This window comes from Rhynchophorus ferrugineus, unplaced genomic scaffold, assembly GCF_030347505.1.
Source record: "Rhynchophorus ferrugineus isolate W39M unplaced genomic scaffold, kcgeb_rfMv2 rfM8, whole genome shotgun sequence".
NCBI classification, from domain to species: Eukaryota; Metazoa; Arthropoda; class Insecta; order Coleoptera; family Curculionidae; genus Rhynchophorus; species Rhynchophorus ferrugineus.
Window position 1 is genome coordinate 14,019,702 of NW_027472587.1, and position 27,459 is coordinate 14,047,160.

Sequence of the window (27,459 nt, forward strand, 5' to 3'; positions counted from 1 at the left end):
TTTAAAATAACATCTAAATTAACATTGTTTAATGTTAAAATGATTATATCAAAGTTAATTACTACAGAGTGGCGGATTACCGAGTAATCCTGAGAATCAATAAATTTAATAATTTTTATATAGGCAACCATATATACCCACTTGCCACCGTATTTACTATTTCTGTCACATGTCTATCTAACCTCAATTTGGTTATTTAATATTAGGTGTTTATTAATTAAAAAATTGCCGGAAAGTAAAATAATTGATAATAAAATGGCTATAGTAGCAAAACAATGGAAGCCAGTGAATATAGATGGTCAAATTTTTACCAAAGATTCATTAGATGGTCTTATTGCCATTGAAGAATGCATGGATTACGATTTAAATGAAATATCAAGTACTAAGGTAAATATACGTTTAACATTAGAAAACTGAAATAGATATTAAGGAAATAACAAAATTATAGAAAAGAAAAAGATCAAAGTCAATAAACAAAACTAAAAAAATTAAAAAATCAGATGAACATGCCTTAGATTCTGAAAAATCTGATATAACATTAATACCTTCAAAAAATGGTGGTACAGGAGAAAGTGTAGTTAGCTCTCAAGAATATACATTGAATTCCAATTCTATGAAAGCTTGGCAAGGATATTGTTTACCAGATTCTATATTAAGAGCATTACTAGAACTCAATTTTGAACAACCTACAGCGATCCAGTCATTTACATTGCCAGCAGCCATATTGGGAAAAAGAGATATTCTAGGAGCAGCTGAGACAGGGAGTGGAAAAACATTAGCTTTTGGATTACCCATTTTAACTGGTATTTTAAAGCTAAAAGAAGAAGAAAGGAACCTGCATTCAAATGGTGCATTTGATGAAAATAAATTAGATTATGAAATTGAGCATGATTCAAAAAAGAAACCTCTGTATGCGTTAATTTTAACCCCAACCAGAGAACTTGCCATGCAAGTAACAAATCACCTAAAAAGTGTTTCTAAATTTACCAACATCAATGTTGCTGTAGTTGTTGGAGGAATGGCTGCAGTAAAACAAGAAAGATTACTCAGTAAAGGACCCGAAATAGTTGTGGGAACGCCAGGAAGATTATGGGAATTAATACAACAAGGAAATGAACATTTATCACAAATAAATAATCTAAGGTAATTTAAAATTCAGAGCTGATCATCAATATTAAAGTTTACATCCAATTTAGGTTTCTAGCTATTGATGAAACAGATAGAATGTTAGAGAAAGGCCATTTTAGAGAATTACAGGATTTACTAGAAAGAATAAACACTCATGAGAAATCAAAAAGGAATAGACAAAATTTTATATTTTCAGCAACATTAACATTGGTTCACGATATTCCAAAACATTTAATTAACAAAAGGAAAATTAAAGGAAAGAAAATATCAGATATGACTCCTGAACAGAAATTACAAAAAATTATAGATTCAATTGGTGTAACAAATCCAAAAATTGTTGATTTATCCCAAGGAACTGGTAAGATACATATAGGGTGGTGAACATTTTATTTCAGTTAATAATTAAATTTATTTAGGTACTTCTGGGACACTAACAGAATGTCGAATAACATGTTCTATTGAAGAGAAAGATTACTATGTATACTACTTTTTAAAAAAACATTCTGGGCGTACCTTAATATTTTGTAACTCTATCGGGTGTGTAAAAAGACTCACCACTTTGTTAACATTATTGGAGTGTAATCCTTTGCCATTACACGCGAGCATGCAGCAGAGACAAAGATTAAAAAATCTGGATCGGTAGTAGCTAATATTATTAATAGTATAATTTGATATTTCATGATACAATTTTTTATAGATTCAAAGATACTGAAGATGCTATTTTAATAGCCACTGATGTAGCTGCGAGAGGTTTAGATATTCCCAAAATAGAACATGTCTTACATTATCAAACACCTAGAACAAGTGAAAGTTATGTACATAGATCTGGAAGAACCGCACGCGCATGTAATAAAGGGATAACGGTCTTAATTATGGAACCTAACGAATTTGGCAGCTATATAAATTTATGCAAAACATTAGGAAAAAGTAGGTTCATATTATAAAAAACTGTATGCGTTTGAATTGTATCTAAAGTTTCATGTTCCTTCCAGGTGAAGATATACCAATTTTTCCCACCCAAGATAAATATTTAGCTGCCGTAAAGCAAAGAGTAAACTTAGCCAGGGAAGTAGATAAACTGCAATTGCAAGTAAGGAAAGTAAATTCAGAGGAGGGTTGGTTACAAAAAGCCGCTAAAGAAATGGACATTATTATAGATGGAATGTATCCTTTACTATATTTCCTAAGTTGCTTTTAAACAAAATAATATTTTTCTTAACAAACAAAATAGGTCAAAAAATTATGATATCGATGAGACGCATTCTAATAGAAAAATAGCCGAATTTAAGAGGAAACAACTAACAATGTTGTTAGCAACACCAATCTTTCCTCAGGGTTTTACTGGAAAATTCCCTGAACTAACCTTAAATGACAACACTATTGAAAAGGCAGTTGATGTGATGGAGAATGCTATTCAGAATAATTCCAAACATCGAAAACATATTCCATTATTCAAACCGAAACCGCAAAAGGATAAACAAGATAAGAGGAAATTAATAATTAAACTCAATAAAGGACAAAGAGCCAAGAAGTTAACTAAATCAAATAAAATGAAGAAATTTAAAGGTAAAAGGGTTATCTAAATTACATTCGTTATAAATGTGTATATTTATAAATAAAGAAATCCTGATTTTTAAACGATAAATGTTTTATTTAAACTTACCTAACATAGTAACAAACAATAATTTAATGCTATAATTTCTGTAAAAAACTGGAAGCTATCCAATTTTCATAAGAAATATCCTGTTCTCATAATATACCATCAATCTATATGTTTTTCTCAGTTTGCAGCTTGATTATTCCTGTTTTAAAATTCAATCAAGGCGAAAAACATGTTTTGTAATGTTACACCTAATGGTTAGGTCGATGTTTTCAAGTTACGTATGTGTATTTTTAGATTCTCACAAGTTGAATTTTTGCAGTTCATTGATATGGCGAAAACAGCATATTATTCACTTTTCGTATCATTTTAGTGCCAATTTTTATGTAATGAGATTTATTTCCCGTCTATTTCTACACTAGTTCCAAAAAAATTAAAGCTGTAATCAAAAGCGCAGGGCGCAAGGGCGCAGAATTTTAATTTGATAGGGGTTTGCCTGAGGCCTAAACTTCGACTCTAATAAGATGAGTAACAATAATTTACGTGAATATTTGAATTTATAGGTTCTATTCTATTGTGTTATATTTTTTCATTAAATCTTACTATTTGATGATTGCCGCTAGTTACTTAATATATCAATTCCAGTGTATTACCTTATTATACAAGGTAAGGTTTATTAAAATGTTCCTTTACGCTCATTACTATATTTGATGGTGTTATATTATGTAATAAAAAATGACTATTTTTATTTGATATCAAGTTTATTCCTGTTATTCTATCTTATTTTTTATTTTTCAAATTCTTAAAATTTGCCGGCAGGGAGTCATGCTCGATGCTTTTTATTCTGTTGTGTTGCCACATCTTATAATTTATAGTTAATTTACTTACTTAAAAGATTTATTGTTATTCGTCAATATATTCTATGTACATGTTACTCTATACCTACAGATTACACATATTGAAGCAAGATTATTACTTACTTGATGTTATTATAGGCCATCTGTCAATGTTATTACTATAAAACAAATTATTGAATTGTATACCTAAATACGATCGGTTAAACGTGGCAATATCGCAATCCAAAGTAGTATTTTGGACATATAATATGCCGGTACATATTAGTATGTGAAAATACATCAGTCGGAGCAGGTTTTACGTTCAGCGCCTTAGCACGCGTTTATTCAATCGATATTACAACCCACCACAATAAAGGTTGACCTGTTTTTTGAATGAAAAATTACTATTTTTTGCAAAGTGACTCTTATAAACGCAAAGTGTCATCCCTTCGAAGTGTCGAGTAGAGTGTCATAACAGTCCAAGTAAGAGCGAATTTTTATTTTACGTTTTCTACTTAGATTTCTGCTTTGTTTACACTTGACATTTGGATTAGGCTATTACAAATTATATATCCAGATAACTTATTAATTATATTGTTGTCATTAGCTTATAATTCCTTTCGAATTGATTAAAAGATAAATGAGTATATAGATTTGTCAACTCATTTAACATCTGGATAATTAATACGATATGATTCATGCAAAGGGAAAGTTCACATTTTAACAAATTAATATAAAATCATTCTAGATAGTTTTAACAATTTTCAGAACCCCAAAATGCAAATTTAAGAGGTTGGTGATTGTTAATGATTGTGACAATGATTTATCGATATCAACATTTGCATAAAAAATATTCAACCACACTTGAATAATTCACACTAATGCCCTATAATTTTTTTTGTTTTATATCCTCTGATTTATTTATTACCTATACCTTTTATTGAAAATATTTAAATCTTGTTTTTAAAAATGTTTTCCTATTTGCATTAGCTGATAATTTGTCAGTTTATATGAAGGAAATAAATGTATCAAAAATTAATTCTGTTAAGGTTTATTATTGATGAACATCTGAGATACTTAATCTGAAATATAATAAAATATATTTTTTTTATCATTAAACGCTATTCAAATTGGTGAAATGCTTATTAGAATGTAGAATTTATGAGTAGATATTAAATAGTTTACTTATCTATAATCTTCGTCTTATATATTTCTCATTATATAGCGTACTTTTCAGTTACTAGTTGTTACTTAGTGGTTAGAGATAAGATAAATCCCCTGAAGTCTATTTTCAGCTTCCAAATTTAAAATAATAGTTGTCAATATTTTTCACGGACTTCGTTTTACTTTATTTTGGTTTGCTTTTAATAAGTTCTTTAAATAACTTGATTTATAAATTTATTTAAAATTTTACAGAATATTTTCTATAAATCATACTTTCTTTCTATCCATAAATGATAAATAGTAAAAATCGAGGGCGGATATCTGAAGCGAAGTTTTATATTTTATATACTATTTTTGTTATCATAAAGTTACTTATTTTATATTTCTTTGAAAACTCATAACAGACATCGTATTGATTCTCTATTAGAGTTTCTTCTGATTCCATCGTTCATCATTCCATCTTTTGATTCTAAATTTCAAAAAAACACCCTATATTTGTTACTATTTGCATCGAATCGGTAATGATTAGTACAATATTTGTCTTTTAGTTATGGTAGATTTATTATTCACTGAACACTTTTGTGATACAACAAGAATTTCAATACGTGTGAGATAAGGATCGGTATTATTGCAGAATAATAATAGTTCGATTACTGGTTGAACATATATGCTGCTATTGACATTCTAAAATATCCGACAGCTACAGTTTATTTTGCCTTTTTCGGGCATCATTTAATGCAATAATTATCATTAAGATAATCGGTATTTAAAATCAATATACTTATTAAAATGTAATCAGTTCGTAAGTAAAAAAAAGATTCAACGAATCAACTACTAAATTATATAGTTTCTTTTTTGTTTGTCACAGTTTTTAAGGGTTGGTACCAGTGGACCATGTTGCCAAATGTCTGCAATATTCTTTAAAACATTAATGATAATAATTAAAGGTTATAAAACGGCAAACGTATTCTAAGTTGATGGGGCAACATTACTTATAATATTAAAGAATATATGAGAATGTTATATACATACTGTAATGTTTTTAAAATAAATAAATAACTAAGCGACAATGATAGAGATAACCAACTTTTTAAAAATTAATACCGAGTACAAAAAAACTTAGTAATTTACAGTGAATAGTTTGAGTATTGCTTGTAACAATTAGTCCAATTTATTTGTTTATGTCATATTTTTAATAGGCATTTATACAATATGAATGAATTGAATAATTGGATGTAAAATAATGTTTATTCCATAAAAAAAACTAAATTTTTCATTAGACATCAAGCCAAGTTTTTGCTTCAACTGTATTTTTTCTCTTCAAAAAGCAATATTTTATCACCACGCGAAATTCCTTTTTATCCATTTTTTTCGCAATAACAAAAGTTGCTTCACTCAAAATGCTGTAATTCACAAACTAATGATCTGTCAAATTTATACACGCATCTTTCTTTTGAGGGCTAGAGCTAACTAAAAAACATATGGATTTAATTCTAGTAGCGCCGTCTATGTGTGAGGCCGGGGACTTTTCAATTTACTTGTTAGATGCTTAAATTAGTGGGTAATTAGTAAGCTAAAAGCATGAAAAAAATGTTTTATCAATTTAAACAACTGTAATTGTTTTCTAACGGTATTTATTACATTAATTGACATCCAAGTTAATTTTTAAAATACTGATCAATAAATAATTATAAAGATAATCAACTTTTGAAAATCACTCTACTGAGTCAAGCCATAACTATTCAATAAGAAGTAATCAATCAACTGGCAATTAAACTAATTTGTATATTCCTGCAGTCGATCTGTCCAATTTATGTGTTTGTCACGGTTTTTAATAGTCATATAGATATATGCGATGATATTGTTAACAGTATTAACCAACATAATGGAACAATTAAAATTGCAAAGTGTTTCAATAAATACTAGTAAGATTAAATAGTATTTTTGTTTGTTGTGCAATAATAATGAAGTACCCAAACACATACTTGGCTAATTATTATCTGAAAACCGTCTACAACACATAAGAATCGTAAAAATATTCCAGTTTCTTTACCGAAGTTTTTCTAATCAAACAAGTCTGTTTACAATAAAGTACCGTAATAATTAGCACGCAGTTAATTTAAAACATTTTAAATTTATCAATTAGTCAATAATTGTGGAGATAGGGAGTTTTTTTAATACCAATTAATTCATAAGAATTAAAAAAAAAAATACTGGCGATTGTTGCCCTACATTTTTAATAATATCTTTTTTTATGGTACACATAAGTGTTGTTACATAGTAGTTAACCTAAAGCTTCTACTGAATGTCTCTGGGTTAATCGACGGTCTTTCTTAATATCCAATAATTTTGACAAGAGTCCGACCATAGGGACGCACGGCATGCCCAAAAAATTGTATGTTTCGACGTTGTCAGTTCTTATAAATTATACGTATATTTGAGGAATATAATATATATAGAGTATATTGTCTTGAATTCACTAATTATTGAAATTATTGATATAGTTTTCATCTTGTAATGTGAGTAACGTGAGGAACCTTTTAATTAATTTTAAAATAATTTTGAGAGGAAAAAAGTAAAAAGTTTTCTAATTAAATTGTCCAGTTATTCGGTGAATGGTTATTAAAAATGAGTGGATGGTACTCGGTAAACCTGTTAGATAAGCTAAAAGTTTGAATAGCGGTAATATTACAAAACAAAAATACAACAAAAATTAAAATCGCTTAATATTTTAATAAGTGCAAATTGTACTGTCGAATATATTTTGACGAATTCTTTCCCCCGAGATAAAATATGCATTCGAAATAAAGGTTACATAACTCTTAATGTTTGAATAGCGAAATGTCGTAATTAATCTTTTGTATTTGGTGGAACTGCGCGTATATAATTTTTATCGTCGAATGTGTAGTGTTGAATGACTTGCTAAATGCAAAGAACGAAGGTGACGTCAATAGTATACTATTCTGATTCAATATGGGATATTAAAGACTGTTTTCGTGGAACTGTTGGTGAACATATTTAATATATTGGTTGAAAAGTTCTCGGTCTAACTAACTTACGGAATGATATTGGCAATGAAAGTAGGCATTGTTTTCATTGCGAATTCAAATTAGTCAAATGTTTGTTCGAGGAGTATTCTTCTTTAAAATATTAAAAATATTTACCAAAATTAATGTAACTTGATTTATTGACGGGACGATTTTGAAATTTACGACAAAAAAACTATTAGATCAAATAAAAGTAAAACGAATCTAAGTAAGGAGTAATTGTCATTGCGTAATGTGTTGAATATTCATAGTACTAAGGTATGATTTTTATCGCAAACAGTAGATACACGATCGAATTGTCGATTACAAGAAAATATCAAATGACGCAATATATTCTTCGGGTTTTACATAAATCATCGAATATTAATTATCCATTAATTAACATAAAAATATATATCAAAATAAATGTGAAACTTAATTAAGTAATTAAGTTTGGTGTAAGGATCTAGTGAATTTTAATATAAATTACATAATTTTTACCATTTTCCAAGGAATATTTTTTTGTTTACAGCTTTGGCAAGACATTATATTAGCTTTTAATAGATTTATCATTAAGTGGTGTAGTATTGTTCTATTGTTGTATTGTCATAGAAATAGAGATTATTACCAGTAAAATACACGCTGTATTGTCAGAAAGCTAGTAAAAGTTTTGTCACCGTTAAATAGCAAGGAAACAAAAAGATATATTATAGATATACATACAGCATACTAAAAGTTCTAAAAAATGCTATACTCCTAAATATGCCATAAATCTTAAATAACAGTAATTGTTTCAATCAGGATACATTTGTTATTATTCGATCGATCAAAATTACATCGATAACAACATTAAATTATTGATAGTTTTGGATTATAAAAAACAAAACAAAAATTAAAAATAGTTTAAAAAATAACATTATTAGCTATTTTTATTTTTTTATTATTTTTTTGAAAAATTGGTGAGTAGAATGACTTAATAATAAAACGTTAATTTTTATTTATTTCGATTTCATTTATTTTTGTCAGCATTTCTATTAATAAATAATTAAATATCTATAGAAGCATACAAGACCTTGATGTTATTTGCAGTAAATTGCATGTTATACTGTCCCAAAATGCATGGTCACCATGCACTATTAAAAAATCAGGAGCTGTGTTCTTTTGTGCGTATAAAATTACTTAGCAAAATGTGTATATTTCTATATAAATTTTTTGTCTCGTCTTTCTGACAGTTTACGGGTACTATGTCTGAAGAAACCGTTCAATCTAAAATCCTGGCAGATAGCAAATTGTTTATTTAATTGTAATTAACTTTATTACATGCTTCTAAAGATGATGCTGTAACTCGCTTCAAATTAAAGAGGAAAAAATTAAAATTTAACTTAAGAGACAACTAAAAATTCTAGATAAAACAATTTCATGGTTTAAGGTTATGTTATTGACAGGTTATTTTGTTTTCTCGAACTGTCGAGATTTATTTGTACACCTAACATTTTTGTAGGTATTTTCGTAGTAGTAGTTTCCTATAAATCACTAAATTTTTTGTGTTACTAAGATCATATTTCTATCATTTTAAAACGCTATATTGATCAAGTGACTGTATGGTTGGTATCTAACGGATTAAAGGTAACTAAAGAATTTATTTTATTAATAGAATCAATTTACTTTTATTGATTTATTATTAAATAAAGTCATATTGTTCGGACCGAAATAATCGATACACCGTAAATTATGAAGGTGGTTATTTTATCAAAATTAACCATGGTTTCGAAGGAAATATGAAAAATTAATTTCAACTCAAGGCTTCCAGACTTTCTTTTGTGTGTATATTTACTGAATAGCTTACGCCGACAATAGCCCGAAGGAAAACAATTTACTGAATCATTAATATGGCTTTCTGTATAAAAAACGGATAATTACCTGGCATTATAGTATTCATACTTTTTAAGTAATTTGTTTAGAGGTCGAAACGATACTGTATAGTCAGAATTAGTTTGTTTTGTTTAGTATTATCCATAGTTTACACGTTAAACAAATAATATCTACGGATAAAAACTATACGGTAAACGAAATATCGATATTCTGTTCAATAAATTTGCGCAGCGCCATCTACATGTCTACAATGCAATCAAATCTCCGACGCCATTTTAATATTTCAATATCAAATCTCTTACCAAAATTCCACTGTTGGCGTGTCACTGTTTTAACAATTAAAAAATAACGTGAATTGAACAATTGAAAATAACAACACCAAAATCGGTAGATTAAAATAATTTTATTTTTACAAATATAACACCCGTAGTAACTATTATTTATTTAATAAACATTCAGAACAAGCTATACTTCAACAAGAGTTTAATTCTGGAGAATCTTGGTGTGTTCATAAGGATTTGAATTTGCAACGTTGCCAGTCCTTACAAATTATACGTACATTTGAAGAATATAATATGAAGAACCTTTTATAAACATCTTTTATTTTAAAATAATTTTGAAAAGGAAAAAGAGAAAATAAAACAATATGTAATTGTTTATTCAATATATAAACATTACAATAAGATACCAAAATTATAGTTCTTGTAAATAATTCGTATACTTGTAAAGTATAATATAATAATAATAATATAATCTCGAATTTATAAATTAACATAAAATATCAGTTGAAACTCAAATTTAATATAAAAATTGAATGGATATGGACCTGGATAGAATGTCCTCATATGTCTGTTCAGGTGAAATAATAGTTTTTTTGGCAATAGTCATAAATGCATCATTTTTCTTTTCAAGAACAAATAAACTTTACATAACGAAATTCTTAACCTTACAAGACTCAAGACCCTAATTTCCTACCACCAGGGCCAAATCCAAAATGGCTGTTGTAGTTCATTGGATTCTAGTTCTCGATTGATTGGCAACGTCGCAAAATCATCCGCCTGATTTTGCCTTTTATTATCTAAGTTTACCGGATACCGGTTAGGATTCTCCAGAAATAGCCACTACTCCATACTTTCGATCACTGTCTAAAATTAATTTTAGAAAAATCCTAAAAAGAAGACTCTAAATGTAAAAATAACGATAATAATTTTGTTACCAAATATATAATTATGGTATGAATGTGAAATGATTTACATATTTTGAGTCAATATTGATTGAACCGCTGGGGACAAAAACAGTTTTTTTTTCCTACTACCGCTTTTAATGCGATAATATAAATTCTTTAAAAATTAAAGGCTAATTTAAATTTGATTTAATTATGTAAATATATTATTATACCCAATTATGTTTATCGATATAAAATAATATAAATCGGTTTTAATATCAGTGGTAGATAAAGTAACCAATATACGTGTACAGTACTGTACCGCAACAAACATGTTTTCCTTTAAACGTAAATAAATCATTATCATAGACATCGAGTTAACCCTGATATGCAGATCGCCTTCAAATATTTCAACTCGTAAACCAGAAAGGTAAAAAAACATTTTCCTCATTTATATGGAAGTGCTATCTTTTCGTTCAGAAACGGAAATATTTTTTTTTTGGCCACTGCGACTACTTAGTACTTCCCTGTTGTCGTAAACTATAACGATTAGATTACCAACGTTCAGTAAAATTAAAATCTTTTCTTTTAAGCAATTTGATTTTTTATTTTTATTTCTTTGTTTTAAGAGGCTATCTGTAATATATTAATATACATTAATAAATGTTATGACTAATAAAACCTAATCGATAGTTATCCCCACGTTTACCTTTTTCCATAAACTTTTGTTACCTTTACGCTATATTTATTATCATCTTGTCACGAGTGACCCAATGTACCATTCTAAAATATCCACGTCTCATCTAAATATACAAATTGATATAGTAATGATATGTTTTTATAAATTCAACATCTGTCAAGAAGCTGCATAGCTTTTCTCTGAGAATTTTCTCTGAAATAATTGTTTTAAAATTATGTTTCCATTGAAAAAACTACTTACGGCTTTCATACATTTCGTATATTTGATCTCTGATACAGCCAACATCAAGCTGATCTTGATTCATCATACGTTTCGCATAAAGAAGGTTATTTCATTTTAGTGAATTTAGGGTTATGTTGTTTTTTATTTTTTGAGATATTTTAGAGACCGCGCTCGTTCAGTGCAACTGCAACAGGCTAAAAATATTTTCAATAAAAACCCCCCGATTTAAAATTTATTAAGACAAAACCTTAAAACAACGTTTGCCGGTTTATAACCCGTTTTTATAATATTTCGAATAATTTTGCGTACGTTTGACAACCGGACGACTTTGACGGGCTAGTTCGGTTTCACGTTCGAACTTATCATACAGCATTATGTCTCTTTTTAACTAGAATAAGATGAGGAGGGAAATATTGTCTAATTCTGAAACGATTTTACAAATTGCGGCATGCAATATATTAAACATCTTGATGACGTATATACAAAAATACTTTGAATAGACTATATAATTTATATTCACCCAAGTATATGTCAAATTGCTTTAATTATTTTTAAATGTACACCTGTGTCATCGCCGTTGTAATCCAATGTTTCCTTGTTTACGTTTGACAACGAGTCGTTTCAACATCTATATTTTTATTTTTGGATGGGTCTCGTAACTAACATAAATGCATTTCCGTGTTGTGAATGCTCTATATAATATTGTGACATATATTATTTTTAAAATTATTGGGTTCCTTAAAAATATATCTGTTAACTTTATGATAATAATAACGAAATGGGTATTATTAAAGATATATATGTAGCGACCTTGAGGCATGTCGAATTTTACATCGTGGAATAACGGTCTACAAAATATCGAGATATATAATCCCAGATGTTGAACACGGGCGGGGTGCCAGCAGCGCCAACTATCATAACGAATATCTGGCAACCCCGAGACGTTTATTTGGAAGTCCATTGAAGGGTACTTTCATTCATTCAGTCACTGACCATAGTTCAGTTCAGACGTGCCACCATCGTCCAAGCCTCGTCTACAGGTAAATCCAGATCCACATTTTATATTATATCAATAAAATAACGGTCACACCATGTAGAGAACCACAGTTTCATTTAGTCTGACCTCCATTCACCGAGCCATATAATCCACTCTAAAGATAAAACTAAAATATAAGCAGCAGAAACGTTTGAAATGTTAAGGGTGTAACGAATATGGACAGGATGAGAAGTAAAGAAATAAGAAGAGAACTCAATATTGAGTAGGTGGAAGAGTACCTAGAAAAGAAGCTAATCAGTTGATAGGAACACTTACCTGGAGGCCATAAGGCGGATAAATAGAATATAAGAAGAATGTATACATGAAGCAATAGAGAATAGGCACTAAACATAACACACCTACACTACTATGTCGTAAAAAGGTAGTTTTTTGATTACACATGTATTTTATTGGCTTTGAATATATTTTTAAAAATGATACTTGTTGTGGCCATGGCATGCGTTTATAACGCGTTTGATTTTTACTGATAATTTCGTTATATTTACTAACACAGAGGTTGAGGCTATATCATCCATGATATCATCCATAGCAGTGCCTCTGTTGACCAGTTTCATCTAATAATATATGGCGACGAGAACAAGGTCCTGACAACGCCGGTCAATATTTATCTCACCGGGGTCAAAATAAGGCAAATACAGCAGATCAAGTTCAAGGATTCTGCATTTAACATGTTCAAATTGTGTCTGTTGCCCAAGGCGAGAGCATGACCGATATTCAGCTTTACATGACGGTTATTCTAAGTAACCCTAAAGATACAGTGATTATCTTCCTTCAAAATTTCTAATAATGAAATTGAAAAGGTTTCTTATGGAGGTTTGCGGTTATATTTAAAACGTGATAAAGTCTTAATTTCTGTTGCAGGCTTACATCAGTGGTAATCGGACGTCCCGGCTTTTTTAAACTAAGCTTAAATGGCGATCGAAAATCGCTTTTGGTCAGTTTTTGACCAGATATTAATTCACGTTAATAAGTTTGCGAGATGGTGCCGGGTCCAGACGCAAAATTCAAGAATTTTTTTGCCACAAAGTCTGACCCTTTTCAAAATTCGAGATATTTCTATGTAATATTTCTATGTATCTATCTATATTTCAAGTAACGAATATATACAAAATATATGACATATGATGTTAAATTCATCAACCACACGCGAACATATATATATATATATATATATATATATATATTTTTACACAAACAGTAACAATCCAAAGGCCTACGTGCCATTCTGGTACTAAAGGTTAATATCTAATTATTATATTCAAAACAATTCCGTTGAAGTTTCAGCAAGAAGGAAAAAAATACAAAACAAGAAAGACAACCAATAAAATTAGATTTTTTTCTCTTGCTTAGTTCACGGCTTCTATTGGATTTATGGTTTTAATATTACTTGAAGGTCAACCTGGGCTTTTACGCTGATGGATGTATGGATTTTATCATTAGGACGAATATTAACATTAAATATTTTCAATATCTAATAATACGAAGCCAGGAAAACGTTTCTTGGCTTCGGGCGGTATAAAGAGCAAGGTAAAAATTGGGGTTGGGGTAATAGGTGTAGAACGGCGTATTTCGGGTAATTTTATGAATTTTTTTATCACAATTAAGAATACATTTATTTTATTTATATTTTGAGAATATATTGTCCGTTATAAGAGTTTATAAACAAAGTTATTTTAATCATACAATGAATATATCGGCTGCCGCGCGTTTTCATTCATCCAGATTTGTGTACATTCACAATTTTCATTTGAAACAAATTTTTCAAGATTTCGTTAAATTCAAATTTCAAATTTTTGTTAAAAAAAAACGAAGAATCCTTCTAATACCGCGCCGGACTGCGTTACGCGGTCCATCCATCAGACCGGAGGGCGCTCACTAAAATACTTATAACTATTAAATGGTTGTGAAATTTAATTTGAAATTTTCAAAGTATATTCTTGAATAGTTATTCTATCGATTTATGGAACAAAAAAATCGAATTTTTCGAAGCCTCTACACCTATTTCCCCCCTTAAACTGCTACGGATTGGCAGTGAGACACGTGCTGTAGTAAGCGTATCGGTTTGATCTTGTATGGCTTTGCAAATATTTGTTCCGTGCGTATTTATAGATAAATTGGAAAACTGTATTTTTAAGTTATGTGTTTTTAATCTTCAGTGGTGCTAGTATAGATCAAACTTAATCTTTATATACAAATATTTAACTTCCGTTAATAATAATTTTTGTGTCCGGAAAACTAGGAAAGCAGTAACTGAATTGACCTGAAATTGTTAGATAATATTAAGTTTTAATAAAGGAGTCTTTATCTATGGATTTCATTCCGAAGATTTAGCCTAAACAGAAAATCCTAAGCATTTTATGTTGATTTGTTATAGTAATCGTTATCATGTATCAACCATAGTTATTGAAGAAATTGAATTTACCATTCCAATGTAATCTTAGCAAAATCTTCTTATTAGTTTTTAACATATACATTCCCATACTTGCGCATATTTGGGTCCGTAAAACTCGAAACATTGCCAGGTTCGTCCATCGATCGATGGACGAAGCTCATTTGACTTGGAGTTTGAACTTGAACAAGCTGTTTTTTTATTGTGTGTAAAGTTCGTTTTCGTTGCACAATATAGCCAGAGTAACACAACGTAAGATATTAAAATAAACAATGCGTTTCCTCAATATTTTTATTTGTTACACTAATAGTTACTATTAGACTGAGTCACCGCAAAAGTCCTGGGTTTGGTCAGTGAGGAAGTCAGAAAAACATTATTACAATAAGGTAACGATTGAGGCAGTAACGACGTATACATTTTTGTGTATCGTATGGGTGCTTATATTAATTTTAATCTGTGTTTGATCTTTCGTGAAAATGCAATGAAAACTGGTATTTTTCTACGTAAAATTTGTCTGATGTCAGACGAAGATGTACGAATCCTTTCCTGTATAAATTGTGGGAGAAGAAAGGACGGAGATAATTGTTTGGGTAGTTAATTTTATAGGTGATTAGATTTTCCAACGGTAGTATAAGAGAGACGGAGATGTACAAATTCCTTCACGAACTTTAAAAAAGAGAAGGAAAAACTAATTAATGAATACTATTGTAATATTTATACATAACATGCAATTTATAATTTAATTTTAACAAATGTTTTATTGTGTTTTAATGTGTTAATTGCTATTTTTAAATAATATACTATAATAAATATAGACAATACAATAGAACTTAAACAAAACCTAAAAACTAAAGATGTACAATAACCATAAATACTATATAAAAATTAAATATATACCTAATCATCGAACTAATCCATGACAAATCTAAAAATGATCTGAATGAAATAATATAAATGCCTTATTTATTATTGAACGGAAATATTTTTTAACAAAAATAGAGGAAATAATCGAAATATTATCTATTATTGCCATAAAAACAGTCAAAATATTTCACTATTTATGATTCCCAATTTTAATCTTTTTACCCTATTAGGTTAACAATCATGAAAAATATCGTACCAAAATGCTATAATATTAATATACAATATATTGTTATCTACAAGCAAACTACCAAACAAATCATAAAACTACATATATTACAAATAAATCTGTGTAAGCATAAATTGGGTACATTTTTGTCAAGGTCGCAGCTAAGACGACGGAGCCAGAACGTTAAAAATCAGTCGAATGAAACTAGTAGAACCAAAAATAGTAACTAATAGTACACGACTGAAACAGTCGATAGTAAATTGTAACAAAATCAGTCGGACCGAAAACAGTCACTGGTAAAAAGTAGTCAAATCAGTCGAACCAAAAATAGCGACTGAAACAATCGATAGTAAAAAGTAGTCAGTTCAAATTTAAGAAAAATAATCCAAATAAAATCAAAAGTGCTAAAGAATTCAAACGTTAGAATGAGGAAATAGATAAACAGGTTTAAGTTATTTTAAGTCGGTTCAATTTTTTTGTTAAAAATTTCTTCATGTCAGGTGTTCCCATTATTTTACCCATCCCTTGAACATCAATTAAATACAAGACAGAACTAGCAATACCAGAAACAAAAGCTCTCCCGGCTCCGTCTACGTAACGGCCAGATCCTCCCAGTTTGACTCATCCCGCAAATCCTACGTCCAATTACGTAACGTTTTCGATGATGCGTACAAACGACGATTCGATAAAATCCATTAATAAATTAAACTCGAAAGCAACTGCCGCTGTCAATGGAAACGTTTCGGAACTCTTGTTTACAAACAATTCGAAGAAAGCCTAATCCCCGCGATGTTAGTCGACGCGTTATCAAAATACCGATGACCTTTGGGTATTTCGGGTTCAGTTGGAACATCTCAAAATGTACCCCTATTAAAATAACAACTTACGACCCCTCATTAAATCAAATTTATGCGAAAACATGTTTTCTTGCTGATTGTCGCGATTTTCGAATTCGTATCGCGCTAAAAATATTATTTAATCGAAGACATGACCTTTATAATAAGCGATTTGGCGTAAATATGCCGTGCAGGAAAGCAGGGATACACGTATTTATTTTTTCGAGTCTTCGAGTCAAGAATTCTAGAGTAAATTTATATTTTTAATAAAAAGGGCGGCTTGGTGGCGCAGTGGTAAAAGCGATAGGACGGTCCTTCCACTGTTGCGATAGTCGCGGGTTCGAATCCTGCTGGGGCAATGGCAATTTATGTTTGTATCCCAGTCGCGCCAGTAACCAGGCTGGGTAAGACCGGATGCCTTCTGAGATGATTTCTAAAGTTGGTCTAAAGTAGGACCGTCCTATCGCCTTTACCACTGTGCCACCAAGCCGGCTACCATTTATTTTACATATTTGCCAGGTGAATTCATTTATTTGTTCCAGTTGTGTTAGGCTTTAATATTTCCTATCCTTTTTTAAATATTTACTAGATCATTTAATATATCAAGTGACAAAAAGAAAAAAAAAATTTGGAGCCATTAGGTAAACTTTTTGTCATTTCATAAATTTATCCCAAATGTAATAAAATATCTGAGTGCAGTTCCAGACTATTTTCGGTTTTATGTCATCTATAATAATTTTTAATATTAAATTAATATTAGTATTTAATAATTTTTAATATATTAAAACATATTTAACACTAACGCCGACAAGTTTTTCTTTAATTGCGAAATAACTGTTACAAGCTAACAGAAACATTTTACATCTTGTTTTTTTTTTCATTAGTGTCCTTTGGTGTATATATACTTTTTAATATTTAATTGTCTTTAGACTTTTTTAAAATGTATATTTATTCCTAACTAAACATAATAAAGTTTCAATAATGATTTATCTAATTTGTAATTATTATTTTACAAACTGTTAGAAGATCACAAAGACCATTTTTGTTATCCAAAATCTTTCGGTTATCTACATCACAGTTAAAGCAAGTGATATTTGTTTTAACTGTTTTCTTAGTAGTATTTATTTTATCTTTTCCTTTACTGAACGCTGATAAACTTACATTAAACTTTATACAAGATATTACTATTATTTGAGAGTACACATTGATTTGTGTTGATATGTGTTGATCGAAAAAAAAAAAGAACAGTTTATTTCTTATCAATTTTTTTATTCTGTATTTAAATAGAACCGATATATTATTATAATAGTAAAATATAACATTCAATTTCTGTTATTTCAAGTTATCTTAGAACTCAGAGGAATTTAACTACATAATTTCACCCAATTGTCGAATATGTAATTAACATCTAAAGTAAGTATATTATTTCTAATGTATTAACTGTTTTATTAATGATTGTTCTTATCACTGACCCCACTGGCTATTGATATGTGTTGAGTGATAAAAAAATTTAATTGAACCTTCCAATTTAACGTGTTACATTAATTTTGATACAAATATAATCGCTGTGAATTAATGTTCTAGTATATTTTGTTCTCTTCGATTAAACCGTCAACCCAGTATTGTAAGGGGACTAGAATTTTTGCTAAAAAATCAATTTATGTAATTCCGCAACGGCTTATTTATTCGCCTAATTTAGGGCTTTCAGATCTTCAGATCATTATGTCTACCGACATCCGGTCTTACCCAGCCAGATTACTGGCGCGACTGGGTTGGGTGTTCCTTGTCAGATTTTATATTATTTTGCCTAGATACATTTACAATCACAATAACAAACATTTTTTTTGCTATTATTTAATTATTACATTGTTACTAGTCGTTTCCGTCTAACCTACAATTTGTCTTTATAATTACTTAAATCTAGGTATATAACTAGGAGGATCCATCGGCCCTATCTCAGTCTCTGATGAAATAATGTTTATACATGTCAATGCTGTATTTTTTATTACATGCACCTCACTACACAAGATCAGATGGTTTGATTCTTCTGAGTCTGTGTCCTGTTCTGATGGTATCCAAAAGCTGCAATACTTTAATATTCTCATGAGAATGTACACATGTACAGATTTACTTTCATTAATTCTTATTTTCCAAGCTTGTGTCCAATTATTTATATTATCACTTGCCTGTTGTACTTTTCGTGAGGCTTCTTCACTATTGTCTCCGGCAGCTATAATCGCAGTATCATCAGCAAATGTAGCCATCGTAATATTCTCCAGTTGTGGTATATCACAAATGTAGAATAGATAAAGCATTGGTCCTAGTACACTTCCTTGTAGTACACCTGCTTTAGCTTCTTTTATTGTAGAGTAAGTTTCTTCTTGTTTGACTCTAAACATTCTGGTTATAATATACGATTTTAATAGTTGTGTTGTTTTGGTAGCATTTTCTGTAGGTTATGAACAAGGTCTTCATGCCAAACCTTATCGAAGGCTTGTGCTACAGTGAAGAATATAGCTGAGCATACTTTTTTACTTTTGTGAGCTTTTTCAGTAACATCTGTTATTTTGTGGACCTGCTGAAATGTTGAATGCTTGTTAATAAACCCAAAATGATGTGTTGGTATTAGGTTTTTTGATCGGTTTTATTCTTTTCAACGAATCTCTCTGCCGCCTATTAAATATTGTCGAACAAAAATAAATCTAGTTGAAACCTAAATTTGCTGTGTGAGTATTGGTAGCACACGTTTTTGTCTGTTTATGATTTTTATTTTTTATCTTGTTATTGCTCTAAAGTAACCGTGCAACATAATTTATTAACATAAAAAACGGTCGAAATACACTCAAGGTTGTGTACAAATTGATTATACCTCTGCAAAAAAGATATTTCAATAGGAACTGCTACTATTTTTAGACAAAACAAAATGTTCTATTAACAAGTCGAAAATATCCATTGTAAATTACGTTTAATAATAATAAATATTAAAAAATATATGGGTAATAATGAAAGTCCACTGTTTTTACGGCATTTGAAAATATTTTGGTTTTTTTACCACTTATTACTTTTTAATTTTATCTATCCTTGTGATGACTAAAATGCCGCTCTCTAGGAAGTAAACTGAACAGATACTAGGTTATTCAATCAGTTCCGGCGATGAAAGTGAAAAAATAGATTTGCGATTGCAGAAACGAATTTATTTTCAGTATAACTTCAGTCTAACTCAGTAAACTTCATTGATTTCTTCTTCTTATCATTGATAATATTCAATATAACCCCTTTTATTTCTATGATATAGTGTATGATAGTTTTACCAAGTCGGGGGTGCTGAATCTGGAAAATATGATGTATGTTTAAAGAATTAAACATTGTAAATAGCGTGTTTTCTTTAGCGGGAAAACCGGAAGCGAATTACCGACGCACTGGTTAACCGAGTATAACGTTACCGAATGCATGCGATATCTATTTTTCCTGCTGTTCCTGCAAGTTAAAAATCGCCGTGCTGCATAATTCAACAGTCTTGGCGGTGGGAATTTTTAAGATTGAGGTTTCTCTGGTTTCGGAAAGTTTATTTTGTTAGAAATCTGAATTTATGTTGTCAGATATGAAAAGTAAATGCATAATGGTTAGTAAATATCGAAATTGTTTTAATACACTGCAAAATAACGAAACTGTTGCTGTATTTTTTTTTAAACATTTTAAATCTGTACATATTTAACCATTATTCAAATGAATTCCTTCATCTGTATAATTTATGTGATTTTTTTATTGTTGAATATCAATAAGCCCACCAGTAAAAACATAAGATTGAACAATAGCAACAGCAGATTCTAATGTTACAAGAAGGATTTGTCCAATAATTAAGATGTTTAGAAGGGAGAGGGGAAGAGTGGATCCTGAATTTCCTATTAAATTTACTAATAGTTAATCCCCATAATTCTCGACTTTTAGATGTTCGCCTATTAGTATCCTCTCTTGATGTTATTCACTCATGAACTATTCCTTCTTTAGGTATTAAAATTGATGGTACACCAGACCGTTTAAATCAAGTAGGACTAATCATGATTATTCATATTGTCTACAGAAAATTATAAATGTCACAGATCCCTATTTAAATCATAAAAGTGATCGCCCTGTGGTTGAAATTCGACCTCAATTTAATAAGTTAACCATGTTTCTTTCATAAAAAAATCATATTAAAAATATGTTCTTAAAACTTGTTTTCACAGTATTTTCAATATAAGATCAAAAATATATTTGATAAATAACATTAATTTATATAATAAATGTCTGTATATTAAACCATTACAATACATGCAAACTAACACAGTTTTTTTTAAATAACATTTAATTAAATTTAATTTACATTAAGTTACAATAATCAACAAAGTATTGACAAGTTTAAATTACTGTAGCACTGATCATAACAAAGTATTATAAGTAAGATTATTTTCGGAACTGTAACAACTTCAGAGCGTCAAATTTGATCAAAGTATATATGAGCTTTCTTTATTTTTATGTTATAAACATACATATAGAATAATACAATTTTGAAATTCATATTTGACTTTAGCATATGTACTAAAACAATAATGAACACAATTAAGTAATTTATTTTTTACAGTTTGTAAATGCATATTAAAGAAATGTATTTATCATCCTTAAATGAACTACTGATTTTTCAAAACTCCATAAAATAAATAATCAAAATAACTGATACAAGATTGACAGAATACAATGTCGTATAGTCACATATCTTATTGCATTAATTCTTAAACACCTTAATATTGATCAATGCTTTAGAATGTTTACAATTTAACTGTTAATAATCTATAATTTCTTTTATTTCTCCTGTATTTCTTCTATGCAAATTATGTAGTTAGTTTTATTTGAGCTGTTACATATTTTCATTGCTTCATTTTTCACCTAATATATATATCGCAAAAACAATAAATACATCAGGCTAAACAGAATAATTTTTTAACCTAAATTTTTAAATAAAATTACATCATTTGCTTATTTATTTCACTCTTCGATCTTTCAGATTGCTCATTTTTCATTTTATTCTACTTTATCTTATGTCCCACATGGGAACCAACAACTGGCCAACAAATGAGGAATTAAATTTTAATAACCTTTAGAATTACCTACTATATCTCCAGAAGCATACCAATTACAATCAGTCCTTAACAAGAAAAATTGTTCGTTACTGTTCTCTGTTCACTAGACGTCAAGTTAAATGAAAAGTTAATTATCTTGTAAACAAAAAGGGCAGACGATTCTTATTATCCTCGAATTTTGTTAATCTATAACGAGTGTACGTCGAGTTTTTCTTTCACAGCCGTATATACTTTCCGATAGGGCATACACATTAATTTGTTATCTCTACAAAAGTGTAAAATATAAATTTATATGATAATATTATTCTTAGTCATTTTTTATCCAAACTTGTCATAACTCTTTAAACGTAACACAAAATCTTATATAACACTGCTTAAAATTAATTAATCTAGTTTAATTATGTTTTAACGTTTTAACTCTTTTAAATTCTCTTAAATTCGGTAAAATTTCCGTTTTCAGATTGCCTGCTGGCATTTTGCGCTACAGCGCTGCCAGATTGGGATTTTAGAAATTACGCATCCGTGGTTAATTTATTCATTATCAGAAACGGCGAATAATCTACCGTATAAAAGTTGGAGCTGGCACCACGTCGGTCAGAGTCTAAAATATTTATATATATTTTGTGTCACCGATCTGACAGCTATTCCTGATTAGATTAGTATTTCGTTTGGCATTTATTTATTTGTAACGCATAATGTATTACATTTAGGCCTTAAAATACATATTTTTTTCTTTTATTGTACGGAAAATAATAAATATACTATAAACAAGATTACTCTGCTTGGTTGGGGTTGGCACGGTGGTAGTGGCGACAGGACGGTCCTCCTGCTGTCCCGTCGTAGTTCGATAGTCGCTGGATCGAATCTTCTTGGGGCATGGCCTTACATTTTTGGTTGTTATTATCCTTAGACAAGAGCGCACAATGCGACAAAGAAAATGATCCTAGTCACGTCAGTAACCGGGCCGGGTAAGACCGGATGTCTCGGCAGTCGCCAGTCGGTTAGGCCACGTTAAACAGTAGATCCAGTCCAGATAAACCCTGGTTGGTAAAAAGGAGACTCGAAACGTTTTAATTATAGTTTCTATATATATCTTTCGTTCCCAGTGAACACCGTAATTAAATATTAACATGATAAAAAAAATTATGAATGTTAATTTAATAAGTTAATTAATGATTAATAATTTTAAATTAATGTAGCTATAAATAAATTGATAAAAACATATTTTCAGGAAAAATTAAAAACTCGGGATCCGTGTTTCCATCATTTTATCATTTTGATTATGATCAATTTCATCACTGATAGTAATCAGATTTGTTATTGAAGCAACAAGTTACTGGATTTCCGTTCGCTTTTACAACAGTAACAACTATTTTATACATATTTTTTATCGGAGAGAACAGTGAAATATTATGTTGTGTTGACGCTATTTTTTACAAAAGGCTTCTTTCAACAATCCTTTTCTCCAGTTCCAATTTTCGATATTCTTGTAAGCCTGAAAATGTTCTGTAGCTAGTTTGTTCATTATTGGAGTTTCTGATTGATCACAAACTAAATTGATCTGACTCTGAATTGATTCCTCGAAAAATATATCGAAAATGGCTTATCTTATCAATTTTCTTCAGACTCAGTCTTTTTACCTGTCTTTTTTCTTTCATGGTAATTTTATTATTCTTTGATTCATGTATTTTGGGGGTTATATTATAAATTTATTTCTTCTAAGTTCTAGACACATAATTTGGAGCTTAATAAATTTGTTTTGTCGGTTAGTCTTTATCAAAATTACTTAACAGAAAAAGCATTATCATTATTTTTCGCAGAACATACAGATAACTGTTTCTACTGTGAAAAAAAAAACACTTTGTATGATATTTATGTATTATTTTAGAACTTTAGCATCGATAAAATTAAATATTTTAGATTCACATGATTCTGAATAATTTGTTTTCATTGCATTGTAATATGTAATGTAATAAGGGTGTCTCAAATATTACGCAAGAAATGGCATTTTATTTAAACCGTTTTAGAAAAAAAATTCAACAGTGAAATCTGACTTAAACAGTGCACTGTCAGATGTCAGCAAACTGGATTTTAGAGTTTAGAAGATTTTAGAAGTTTATCTAAACGCGCTATAAAATAAGTCTAGATAATACAATACAATATTTAGAAATATTTTAAGATACTGATCAGTATAATGTATCAAGCTTCTGTAGTTTAATGGATTATTCATAATCTATTCATAATCCAGTTTTATGAGAATATCTAATAAATATCACTTATAGTAATATGCATTTGTTCATATTTTATATTCTGTTGCATAAGACTATTATAGTGCTTTGGTGCCACTTCATATATATCTTTATTATATAGCCAGTTTTCCGTATTTTAAAAATCTTAATATATTGAATCTTACTTTCGTCAATATCAATTAATTAATCTGTCCTATTACTACAAATATATGTAATGGATGTTACGTGATGTATTTATAGTACTTTTTATCACCCATTTCCGATGGTTAACTACTAAAAATTATCTTTTAACGCTACCTAATAAACCGCATAATAAACGACACGAAAGTGTCATTTAGTTATGGTATTCAATAAATCTCCTGTCATACCCTTGTCAGCTTCAAGCAGTAAGTAGGTAGCTGAGGTGTAATAAAAGCAATTTTCTGGTGATTGACATTCAATTGCGGCAATAATGATTCTTAGAGATTAGTCAATAAACAAGACTACTGAAGAAAATCTATTTTGAATCGTCCCATTGAATAATAGTACGAAGATAATCTATTGCCTAGTTAAGGAATCGTTCAGAGGACTCAATCCATGTTATGTGGCTTTAAAATGTATTTATTTCAAACATAAACAGAAATCCACTTATTTTTTGGAACATGTTCATTGTATAACTTAAAAATAATCAAAGGTTTCGAATCAGCATGAAAGTATTTGTAATCAAAAGTTTTGTGAATGTTGCATTTTTTCAAAAAATATAGATATATTTTCGAAATGTAAGTTTTTCTTTGTTGACCGGTTTGTAATTAAAACTAAGTACCGCCCATTTAAATTCCGTTATAAACAATAGGACTGTTGCAAAGAAATCGATATAGTTAAAAAGAGGTATCAGTATACTTTATTCTCCAACATATCGATATATTTTTTTAAATATCAAAACCTGAAATCATTTTCTTTCCTTTTAACCGATTTTAATAGCTGTAAAATAAGAACATTTATATAAGAAATTGGTTTATATGTACTCAATATATATTAATTATAAACAAATATTGAATTAACGTTTCTGAACCTCATCAATAATTAAAAAAATTAATTAAACAAATAAAATAGTTTATATAATCTGATAAAAACAACATAACATAAACAACATTAGAAACTGATATAGGTTGTTCACCGTTTTATGTTTGAACAACCAAACGATTGCTTTTCCCGACATTTTTGTTGCTCTAGTAAATGCAGCTCTCTCAGACAGTAATTGGATATTTGTAACTTATTGAAATCTTTTTGCTTGCTTTCATGTTAATTAATCACAATGTATGGTTATGGAATGATTAATTAATGTTTTTAAACAATAATCATCACAGAAAATTAGCCACAAATAAATAAGATAATAACAAAAAGGTCATAAAGAGCAGTATAATAACAGCATATAAGTCAAGACATAAGGTACAGGGACCTTAGACTTAGAAAAAAGCTCTATTTTTATCAATAGACCGTTTAAGCAGAGTTATATATTGTTATGAAGGCTTATATAAACAACTAGTATAAACAAACCTAGTAAAAATAATGAGTCTCAATTTACTTTTTTTCCCGAAATAATATTTAATATGGTTTCAAAATAATTACATAGAATTAGTCATTAAAGGTAATAACATTTAGTTAGATAAGCACTCTTATTGCACAAATAAAAATTAAAATCAGCCCATCAAAGTATTCCTGCTTATAATTTTCAAGGCCTTTATCCTGACAAACTGTTAATTCTACTTACTGAACAATTCTATTGCTATATTAAACCCATCAAATTTGTTAGAAAAACGATATGCAATCAACTAGATTTCAATCGAAGCTCCATTGTACCATTAAATATAAAATAATAATTTGGCAGGGATAAATTACACTTAATAGGTCGTTAAAATACCATTAGAACATCATCCTGCGATATGGTTAAAAAAACTTGGTAATAAGTATGTATTTGACATTCATAAATTTACTAAAACTGTGTCAAAACAAAACAAGTCCAAGGTCGATCCGATTTTTAAACTACGATTTGTTTTTTTTAGATTCATCTGGAGTTTTCCAAGTCGTATCAGGATTACTATTGTTTGAGGTCAGTCAAATACACCTGCTAAAATTTGCCAGCTTATTTACGTTTTGTTTTCATAATATTAATAAATCGGAATTTTGTGAGAATATTTTAATGTACTAATAGAATATCCTAATGGATATATGGTACATTAATACAATCATTATTATCACGATTGATCGACACGGTGAATAAGTTTTTCTTCATTATTACTTGCCAAATTTTTTGGAAACAATCCAAAATAAATAATCCGGCAAGGAAATTAGTTGCACTGTGGATACATCAATTATTCATCATACTTGTTCGGATATATAGATTTATGCAATTTAAACATTGTATGTTTGATATATGCCTAATAACATATATATGTAATACTCCACAAATGTTTCTAGATTTTGTCATCATTAAAACACAAAAACAAGATTTTAAAAGTAATAGTAATAGTATATATACCAGTTAACATTCCAAAAACTGTCTAGGGATCATAATATAATGGTACCTTGTATGAGTCCAAATTCATATATAAGATTCTAAATCCAAATAATCATAAATCGTATTACTAAAAGCAATAATAATAGCTGACTGTCATTTTTGAAAGCTTTACTGTCAATAAGCTCTAGTGGGAAATTTGGTTTTGCAATATATATAAAAGTCAAAATATTTATTTTTCAGATTCTTTTCTTCTTTCAGATTCTAATTTTTACTACCAGAACAATGAGGATCATTCAAAAGGAAAACAACATTATTTATAAAGACGTTGTTGTGATAGGTATGTAAAATTATCATTAATTATTGAGTTACTTTTATTTTGTTGCAATCACCTGGTACCATCAGGGTTTTTTTTAATTAAATCACATTACAGGAAACCCCAGAAAAAATATTATTGGAATTAAAAACGAATTTATTGATATTACATTATATAATTTGCCCTTGATAAATAATT

General features: G+C 29.2%; 2 protein-coding genes across 5 annotated transcripts in view; both read left to right on the top strand.

Moving 5' to 3' along the window:
• The first annotated feature begins 165 nt into the window (after window positions 1-165).
• On the top strand, window positions 166-2,766 carry LOC143200862 (ATP-dependent RNA helicase DDX24). The gene is made up of 7 exons (XM_076411606.1): window positions 166-387; window positions 449-1,143; window positions 1,197-1,486; window positions 1,545-1,767; window positions 1,826-2,055; window positions 2,121-2,292; window positions 2,360-2,766. The coding sequence occupies exons 1-7, from the start codon at window positions 256-258 to the stop codon at window positions 2,709-2,711; spliced, it is 2,094 nt and encodes a 697-aa protein (XP_076267721.1). The 5' UTR covers window positions 166-255; the 3' UTR covers window positions 2,712-2,766.
• Window positions 2,767-3,833: 1,067 nt separating this feature from the next.
• The window catches only part of LOC143200870 (oxidative stress-induced growth inhibitor 1), a 29,691-nt gene continuing 6,065 nt past the window's right edge, over window positions 3,834-27,459 (top strand). Inside the window, exons 1-3 of one of the 4 annotated variants that reach the window (XM_076411623.1) lie at window positions 3,840-4,047; window positions 26,494-26,540; window positions 27,207-27,285. In XM_076411623.1, coding sequence (XP_076267738.1) covers window positions 27,231-27,285 — 55 coding nt within the window. In that variant the 5' untranslated portion in view covers window positions 3,840-4,047; window positions 26,494-26,540; window positions 27,207-27,230. Of the gene's footprint in view, window positions 4,048-26,493; window positions 26,541-27,188; window positions 27,286-27,459 lie in introns of all 4 variants that reach the window. The other 3 variants (XM_076411624.1, XM_076411622.1, XM_076411625.1) reach the window with 3 other exon arrangements.

Coding starts and splice junctions, on each gene's coding strand:
- LOC143200862 (XM_076411606.1), top strand. CDS start 256: ATGGCTATAGTAGCAAAACAATGGAAGCCAGTGAATATAGATGGTCAA. Junction 1,144..1,196: donor TCACAAATAAATAATCTAAG/GTAATTTAAAAT, acceptor CATCCAATTTAG/GTTTCTAGCTATTGATGAAA. Junction 2,293..2,359: donor GACATTATTATAGATGGAAT/GTATCCTTTACT, acceptor CAAACAAAATAG/GTCAAAAAATTATGATATCG.